The sequence below is a fragment of the Acipenser ruthenus genome, chromosome 14 (assembly GCF_902713425.1).
Source record: "Acipenser ruthenus chromosome 14, fAciRut3.2 maternal haplotype, whole genome shotgun sequence".
In the NCBI taxonomy this organism is placed as follows: domain Eukaryota; kingdom Metazoa; phylum Chordata; class Actinopteri; order Acipenseriformes; family Acipenseridae; genus Acipenser; species Acipenser ruthenus.
This window is the reverse complement of record NC_081202.1, coordinates 33082590-33092485: the sequence shown is the minus strand read 5'-3', so window position 1 is coordinate 33092485 and position 9896 is coordinate 33082590. Positions and strand designations below refer to the sequence as shown.

General features: G+C 39.6%; 1 protein-coding gene across 4 annotated transcripts in view; it reads left to right on the top strand.

The window, feature by feature from the left end:
- Positions 1-8383, top strand: part of LOC117420159 (PHD finger protein 21B-like) — a 99977-nt gene extending 91594 nt beyond the window's left edge. For all 4 annotated transcript variants that reach the window (XM_058986402.1, XM_034033740.3, XM_058986403.1 and 1 more), the window contains 3 exons: positions 507-579; positions 908-1011; positions 4209-8383. In XM_058986402.1, the coding sequence (XP_058842385.1) occupies positions 507-579; positions 908-1011; positions 4209-4484 (453 nt within the window). In that variant the 3' untranslated portion in view covers positions 4485-8383. The remainder of the gene's footprint in view (positions 1-506; positions 580-907; positions 1012-4208) is intronic.
- The last annotated feature ends 1513 nt before the right edge of the window (positions 8384-9896 follow it).

Here is a 9896-nt window from a genome sequence, read left to right as displayed (position 1 = left end):
ACCGTTTGTTTCTTTCTTAAAATTCGATCCCCCCCAGGTCTTCATTCAGGCCAATGCCTCCACCCAGCCAACATAACCTTTGCCAGACACCTGTTTATATAGTTAGCCTTCCCGTTAACAAACCCTGCGTTTCTTAACTGTTGGCCAACTGAGGATTCTGGGAAATGTAGTCTCAGTGCCCCTTTTCAAACTACCAGGACTACATTTTTCCTTTTAAAACTATAAGGGATACAAACTACGATTTAGCCTGACCCTGATGTATCTTCTGTCTATATATATATATATACACATACACACACTTAATCATAACAACTTCTATGAGTTTACACTGAGCTTGTTACTCATACACTGTGGCTAATTAAGCTTGTATTAAAACCTGGAATGGTTGAAACTGCTATGCAATAGGAGTCTTACTTCCATCCCTGAACAATGTCACAAATTCCAAGTAGTTGCTTCGAGTCCGATGCGTTTCAAACCCGATAATAAAAAGTGTGTTTGTTCAACAGGTGCTGAATGAAGACAGCATGGCATGGCCTGAGAACCTGGCCATTGTCCACTCCTATATCACACACAAAGCAGGTATGAAGAGAACACAGAGACACATTAGAACAGCACAATCTCTTTGCTCATCTTTTTCATGTATACTAAGGTGCTCTTGAAGGGAGAGACCAGGAAAAAAAAAAAAATCCTGGAAATATCACACTGCACCATATAAAAAAAATGTTCCTTGAAAATATTAAAATGTGTTCCTTTAAAAAAAAATATATATATAGTAATTAGTGGAAGGAAACTGTAAGTTGAGGTAATGTATTTAACCCTCTCGTCTCTGGGGTTGCTCGTCTCGGAGTGTTAGAATGTTACTGTTAGACTGTTAGTTTCACAGGGGTCTGTTTTCGTGTTTGAACAGTGAAGGAGGAGGAGAAGAGGAAGCTGCTGAAGGGAAGCGTACAGTTGAAGAGTGAGCGCAAACAGCTGGATGAGAAGGAGAGGCAGCTGGACAGCTCAATCACGGTACCACACTCTGCATGTATTCTGTTCCTGTGTTGATCACAGTTCCACTCTCTGCATGTATTCTGTTCCTGTGTTGATCACAGTTCCACTCTCTGCATGTATTCTGTTCCTGTGTTGATCACAGTTCCACTCTCTGCATGTATTCTGTTCCTGTGTTGATCACAGTTCCACTCTCTGCATGTATTCTGTTCCTGTGTTGATCACAGTTCCACTCTCTGCATGTATTCTGTTCCTGTGTTGATCACAGTTCCACTCTCTGCATGTATTCTGTTCCTGTGTTGATCACAGTTCCACACTCTGCATGTATTCTGTTCCTGTGTTGATCACAGTTCCACTCTGCATGTATTCTGTTCCTGTGTTGATCACAGTTCCACTCTCTGCATGTACAGTGCCTTGCATAAGTATTCACCCCCCTTGGACTTTTCCACATTTTGTAGTGTTACAACCTGGAATTAAAATGGATTTAATTGGGATTTTTACCATTTGATTTACACAACATACTTAACACTTTGAATATGCAAAATATTTTTTATTGTGACACAAAGTTAATTAAACAAAAAGACATTTGTTGGTTGCATAAGTATTCACCACCCTGAGTCAATACTTGGTAGAAGCACCTTTGGCAGCAATTAGAGCTGTGAGTCTTTTTGGGTAAGTCTCTACCAGGTTTGCACATCTGGATCCTGCAATTTTTGCCCATTCTTCTTGGCAAAATTGCTCAAGCTCTGTCAAGTTGGATGGGGACTGTTGGTGAACAGCAATTTTCAAGTCTTGCCACAGATTCTCAATCGGATTGAGGTCTGGGCTTTGACTGGGCCATTCTAAGACATTCAGGTTCTTGTTTTTAAACCACTCCAGTGTAGCTTTGGCTGTGTGTTTAGGGTCATTGTCCTGCTGGAAGGTGAACCTCCGCCCCAGTCCCAGGTCTCTTGCAGACTGAAACAGGTTTTCCTCTAGAATTTCCCTGTATTTGGCTCTATCCATCTTGCCCTCAATCCTGACCAGTTTCCAAGTCCCTGCCAATGAAAAGCATCCCCATAACATGATGCTGCCACCACCATGCTTCACCGTGGGGATGGTGTTCTCAGGGTGATGAGCAGTGTTGGCTTTGCGCCACACATAGCGTTTTGCGCTAGGGCCAAAACATTCAATTTTGGTCTCATCAGACCAGAGAACCTTTTTCCACATGTTTGCTGTGTTTCCCACATGTCTTTTGGCAAAATCCAAACGGGATTTGATATGGGTTTTTTTCAGCAATGGCTTTCTTCTCGCCACTCTTCCATAAAACCCAGCTTTGTGGAGCGTCCGGGTTATAGTTGTCCCATGGACGGTTTCTTCCATCTCAGCTGTGGATCTCTCCAGCTCCTTCAGAGTTACCATGGCCTCTTGGTTGCTTCTCTGACTAATGCCCTCCTTACCTGGCCACTGAGTTTTGGTGACGGTCTTCTCTAGGCAGAGTCGCGGTTGTGCCATATTCTTTCCATTTTTTAATAATGGATTTAACGGTGCTCTGGGGGATGTTCAAAGTTTGGGATATTTTTTTATAACCCAACCCTGATTGGTGCTTCTCCAGAACTTTATCCCGGACTTGTTTTGATAGCTCCTTGGTCTTCATGATGCTGTTTGTTTCGATATGCTCTCTAACAAACTCTGGGGCCTTCCAGAAACAGGTGTATTTAATCTGAGATCATGTGACACTTTAACCCTTTGCAGTCCATGTATTAAGTGCTTGTCATGCGCCTCAGATCCAATTTATTTTCACACGCACAGTTAATTTTAGACGCGCTGTTTAAAAGTATTTTTTTTCCACAGTCAAACAGGTTTAAAAGGCCCTGCATATCAACAAAGCACTCACTAGGCATCTCCAGCCCCGCCCCACCCTTTCGTTCGCTATAGCTTTCACATATGCTAAGAAATAAATAATAATAATAATAATAATAATAGTCGTACATACCGATCAATCATCTCCTGATCACTCGTTTTATCACCAAACGCCTCAATAATGCGATCCAAGTCATTATTTTTCTCAAAAAAGCTCTGCAAATGTCTGTGATATTCTCTGTGCGCTGATTCAGTAACAGGCAGCTTGTTTCCTTATGGCCGCTGATATCTGATGCCAGGGGCAAGTATGACTATTCATGAGATACGCCCTTTTTTTTCCGGCTTGTCTCTTGCTCCTGTCGCTCCCACTTGGTCATTGAATGGTTTTCTCAGCTTTTTCCGGAGAAAAAACGACTAGAAACCCACATTCCGACATTGGACCGGATAGGAATAATTGCAATGTCGGACCAGGTCCGACATAGGACCACAAAGGGTTAATTGCACACAGGTGGACTCCATTCAACTAATTATGTGACTTCTGAAGGCAATTGGTTGCACCAGAGCTTATTTAGGGGTGTCACAGCAAAGGGGGCGAATACTTATGCAATCAAGACTTTTCAGTTTTTTATTTGTAAATAATTTTGAAAAATATGTAGATTTTTTTCCCCACTTCGACATTATGTAGTATTTTGTGTAGATCAGTGACAAAAAATCCTAATTAAATCCATTTTAATTCCAGGTTGTAACACTACATAATGTGGAAAAGTCCAAGGGGGGTGAATACTTATGCAAGGCACTGTATTCTATTCTGCTCCTGTGTTGATCACAGTTCCATATGAAAGACCGATAGTCTTTATTCATAATGTGGCTTCTCTCAGAAGTGCAGGACTAGGCTGTATGACGGTGTTAACCATTTTTTTTCAGGAGTTGCTTTGGAAAAATAACAGTAAACAAAACTGTAAAACTAACACTGGAATATATTTCTTTAGCTCTGTGGCCTGTACATTTGTGTTATGTAATTCCTAGAGGCATGCCGTGTAACGAGTATAACCAAGTATCTGTAACTAGCATGCCAAAACCCTGCCCACTTCTGATGGTAAAAAAAAAAAACACATTATAATTTCAAATCTAAAATCACTGTCAAGATACGGCACTGTCTGATCACCCTCTGAGTACTGAAATGTGTTTTAAGCCACTTCCAGTTTTAGCCCCGTTCACAGCAGAGTACGATAGGGGTTCCCAGTACTACGATAAGAGTACTGGGAAACCCCAAGCACTTGCTAACATGACCCATCAAGAGTAACACTGAAGTCCTCCTCCGCTGTGCTGCACTCCTGAACAGACTCACTCCAAGATCTCTTATTTCTTTGTTACAGAAATGTGTGGATTTGAAAAACAGCCTGCTGGCAGTGCAGAGGGGAACGCAGGCCTCCTTGGAGCGGCTGAAGGCTCTGATCCGACTCATCCAGAGAGACCAGGTGATCCAGGTGACCATGACTGCCACCACCACAGCAGCCTCCCCTCTCCTCACCATCCCCTGGATCAAACCCTCGAGCTGCGGCAGCCCCCCACCTGTCTCTGCCACCAGCACTGCCAGCAACCCTGCCGGCGCCCTGCAGAAAGGCCTGCCTCAGGCCCAGGGCAACAACTGACACGCCCGGGGGGAGCCAAGATACAAACCGAGCATCGCGAACATCTTCTCAAGAACAATGAACTCTTTTTATAGATCTGAAACACCATAGAAACTTAAGGAAAAATACTAACCAATGCAGTTTATAGACAACTGTTGTGGCAGTCCTATATCCCACAAACAGTTTGTCCATGCATATTTTTTAACTCCGACACCTTCAGTGCTTACGAGATTTTTTTGTTTTTTATTCTTGGCCTTAATGTATTTATGAATTTAAAAATGAAAAAAAAATGGCCGATAGAAAAAAAAAACTAGTATTCAGTACGGCAGATGTTTTTTTTTAAAAAAAAAAGAAGAAAAAAAGGCTCTGCACATAGTGAGAGACACAAACTAGTTATTAGTAGCAGTAGTTATTTTTAAAAATCATTGGAAATGTGGGACTGTCCATTTCAATCTGATAAGGTTCATGTAATTATTCTCTCCAAGTCTGCCATGTGTATTCAGGTGAAAGGGGGCTGGGGGAAATGTTTTCATTGTGTATGTATAGATCTAAAGAGCCTTCAAACACAACAAAGAATCATTTTTCAGTATTATAGTACAGATATTTAAAACAAACAAAAAAAGACATTACGGAATTTAGCATTTCTTGTGAAAAGGAAATATTTTCCTGCTGATGCCTGTCGATTATGCGAAGTATTCAAGAGGGATCACAGAACAACTATTTTGTTATTTTTCTTACAGGTCCTAACTTGCTGTCAATGTATTTTTCTCATAATGATTTTGTGCAAAGATGTTATTGTTTCCGCTTGCACCTTATAGTAGATATTTATTATGGCAAGCGAAGTGTTTATTATTCTGTGTTTGTCTGTAAGTTGGGGGGGGCTTTTTTTTTCAATATACTTTTGCCAGTACAGAAAATATGCCAAATAACTTTAAATTTTTGTACTGCAGTTATTATTATTTTTTTTAATTGTATAATAATAATAATAATAATAATAATAATAATATGAATTTATACTCCTGGCGTGTCGTTTGCCAAAAAATATCCACTATATGGTACAAACATAAACTGCCTCAAGTGAAGCATCTGGAGGTTTCATTACAAATATATCAGAATTTGTTTTACAGGGGCTGCAAAATGACGAAGGTTTGTATTTTGTGAAGACCTTCCTTTCCTTTTTTTTGTCCTTGTTACTTGGATCTTGTTGAGGGAGAGAAATCCAAGAACACTTTTACTAGTTAGTCTTCCTGATAACCAAAGGGACAGACTGGGCCTTTTCTTGGCCTCAGGCCTATTGTTTAATTTTGAGGCTCTTCTCACTATAGCCTTTCTGAGGCCTACATTGGTAGGAAGTGTTAGGTGTTAGGTGACCATTTTTTTGCTGTTGTTTTTACTAATGTTAAACGATAAGAAAAAAAAAAAAACAGCTAGTTTGATTTATTGGTAATTTTTTTAAAATAAATATGCAGTATCCCTTTGGGTGCAAAAATGAATAAAAATAAGATAAACAAAGCAAAATAATTGTTGAGAAAGATATAGAGCATGTACAGTAAATAACAGTCTGCTTTCTGTGGATGATCTTTGGGGTATTGGGTTTGCTTAAATGTATGATGGTTCTGCTATTTGTACTGTTTTTTGGAGGGAGCTGAACCTTTATAATTGGTTTCTGAAGGCCACCACTGTATTACAACGGATCATCCTAATGACAGGTTTCAAAGTCCTGTCCTATACAAATCTATGAGGGTCTACCTGTACTGTCTTCACACAAAATACGCTTTAAACCCCCCAAAACCCATATTGAATGTCAATATAATATGGATTCACCTTGTTTTTCACACAACTGCAGGCTATTGGGAAGAATGAGTATCCTCTGAGTATTCATCCTTTAAAACAATCCATAGGATTTGTGCCATTGTCCTCTAGCTGTATCTGTAGATCACACCCTTTTCTATAGATTTCTATCATTTTCTATTAATTCTTTGAATTTTCTGTAGATTTCTGTAAATACTTATAGATTTCTAGAGCCAGGATTTATACTCACATTATACTTTCTGCTTAAAAAACTATAAGAACTTTCTTATACAAACGTCATGGCCAGTGCCTTTGTCAGTGTTACTATTGCCCAAATCTCAAAAAAAGAAAACATGCTTTTACATGTAACCTTTAAACAAAAGGGTTGCTTTGTTCTGTTTTAAAATTTGTATCTAAGTGACACTCAACAAGAGCAATAACTGCTAGTTTACTGCAAGGCTGTAAACTTCACCGGCTAGAAGCCCTCCGGCTTACTTGTCCTTTTCAAAGAGTGGAAAGAGAAACAGGCAGCTTTCAAACAAACACCTGGTGTGAATACAATACAAGAAGGCTGCTGCAGAGACCCGTGGAAAGCAGTGTCGCTATTCAGAAACCAGTTCGGAAGTTTTGCTGGGTATGTAGGACCTAGGAGTTGGTTTGTGCAGAAACGAGCACTGAAAGTCACACAACACTCTGGCAGGATAGCTATGATATACAGTCACCATGTGCTTTCTTTGGTGATCAGTGACTGATTTGCTTTAAAAGGACACTAAAAAGGTCCTGTCCTGAGAAGGTCCCAGTTACCATGTGTTAAAAAACAGACAAGATTGACTGCGACATAATGTGCTCTGTTTCTATTAGAACTGACCTTGACTCAGAGCAGCCAGCCCACGTTTTCTGCAGCAAGGATTCAAAGATTGTGCCTGGGTTACAAATAACGAATGTCTGCAAAGCTGCACAGCCCTCAGGACCAGCTGTGTTCAGGATTTAAGTGGAAGCTCTAGTGAACAGTTGCTACAACCTAAATGTACAGTTGGAAATGCGGCATGCATTTTGATATCCATGATTTTATCAATTACCAGTTAGGTTCAATTGTGTAAAAAGTTCACAGGAAAGCTAAGTAACTTTAACTTCAAACTGACTATGAAGAAGGTAAATAAAATATCTAATCAAATTGTATTTACTGATTAGGAATTTATTCTGGAAGTTTAGACGGTAGACTGTACCTAAACTGGTGTTAACTGAATATGTGCTATCTTTCTCTCTAAGGGTTATCAGTGTCAGCAATGGCCAAGAAAAGAGGCAAATACTGTAGCAACAATGCAAAAAGTACACAAATCCCTAATATTAAAAGCGACCTGCTGAATACTGATTGTAACCCATTAAAATCTTAGAACCCTTGGTGTAACAGAAAGCACATGAATCTGGTGTCCAGAGAGGTTATTCTGAAACAATACCCATCACTCTCCCTCACCAAGGACTTGGGGATGTACTCACATCATGTGAGATTCTTTTATTGCATATCATCCACTGGGAAAGGCGTTCCAATTCACCTGTGGTCTCTTCAGATCAAAATTCCTCATCAAAGGGATACTGCACAACTGTTCCAAGAGCATGAACAAGTCTACTGAAGCTGTGACATAAGGCAAGCCCGTTTAAAAAAGAACTGACCATATCAGCGCACGATGAGAACGTGCCCTTAAGCAGTCGTATTTGAAGCCAGTTGATTCCTTCAACCATTTTCACAACTCTGGGAGAAACTGTGCAGTACTATACAGATCTATTTTAATACACTTGACACTAGAACAAGATTTTTTATATTCTTTTATCAATGAACAAAGATCGAAATATACTACGGTTATTGTTTGCCAATTATGCACTGGGTTGTGGCTTGCCAAGTTCAATGTTTTTTTTGCCATGGCGAGCCAAAAAGCAAGAAGACTTTGGAACTGGACAACGGAGCATTCAGACAAAATGTCTCTGGGACTGTTAACAGCAGGGCTTTTAGAAAAATGAAAAGGATGCTGTCCATGGGATAGGGTGTATAGGAAACAAAAGTGTTTGTCTTAAATATGCCAATGTAGTTTTACTTCTTTATGATGCATTAAAAATTGATTGATGGAAGTTGATGGCTGACCTGTTAAGTGTAGTCTTGCTTCTTTTTTCTAATCTTGTTAAACTTACTAGATGTACAATGAAGGTTTTTTTTGTCGTTGGAACCTTTATAACAGGATCAGCTTAAATATGAATCTAAAATACACCATCACCTTAATGAGGAGCTTCCTTCACTTTTCAGTTTCCACTTCTAATCCAAAGAGATTTTTATAATGCTAAAGATATCAATAAACAATCTCTCTGCTGTCCATTTTTATATAACTTTTCTTTTGATTTGAGAAGGACGGAGGTATTTCGCAATGGAGATTACATCAGGGGTGCAATGATTCACCGTGTATCGCTGAACTGTGATACTTTATTTACATGACATATCTTATTGTAATAAAAGTCTGAAAGCATAACTCTTTGTAGATCACCAAGAGGTTCTTGAATGAAGAGTAAGTGTGGTCTATAGTTGGTATGGATCATTTTCGTCTTTCAACAATCATTATTTCATCATTAACTGACCATATGATCTTACCACACATCCTACAAGTAGCCCATCAAGACCATCACATGTACTGTGATACATATCGAATCGTGACCCGTTTTTTAGTATTTCTAAAATTGTTTCGATATTTTTATTCACATATCATCGGCCACAAATCACCTGGGAATACATCTCACAACCCCATGTGACTCCAGATCATGCTCCCTCTGCAACAATGCTGTTGCTCTGGTTGAAATGCGTAGCGTATTGGGGAACAGGAATCAAGCATAGTTACAGGATTGAGCATGATCTGGATTCACAACGGTGTCTGCAAGAAAATATTCTTTCTCCTGGCGAACCTTGATCTGTGACCATTAATGTGAGAATAAAAATATCCAAACAATCAAGACTATGTTGAAAAACAATGTTGCTGTTGACATGGACAGCACAGGACACCGCAGGACATTTCTTTTAAACACTGCAGGGCAAGCAGACAAAAAAAAAAAAAAAGGTCAAATCTATGAATGTTCCTGAAGTAGTGGATGAGTAATGTTCCTGGGTCCCAAAATCTGGCTTTGGGGACTAGAGCTTTGTAAATGAGATCATAAATAAACACTTAAGAGGCATGTTATGTACTGTAGATTCAAAATATCCAGTCGCTTGCATTGGGTGTTTGGTTAAAAACCCAGAACCACTGGCCTGTAGCAGACTGTGCTCCAGGATTGATGCGGCCCCTAAGCATTCGATTCCCTTGTGAAATTCAGTGGAGCGTGACTTGCATTATAGAATTGATTTATCCCAGGGCAAGGGAACAGCAAGGCCACATCATTTCAAGGGCTGCACCTGTATTTGCAATCTGTTTTTACAGCTGAGTAGACTTGAGTGAGTTGCTACTGTCATGCTGTTGGGAACAATGCAATAGATTTCAATATCAATTTAGCGTGATCAGTCTGGTTTGCATTTAGCTTAGAATTGAGTGTGACAAGTTCCCTTGGTATGACAATAATGGCAAAACAAGAGAGGTTTAGAAGATTTGTCCAGAATTGTTAAAGAATTAG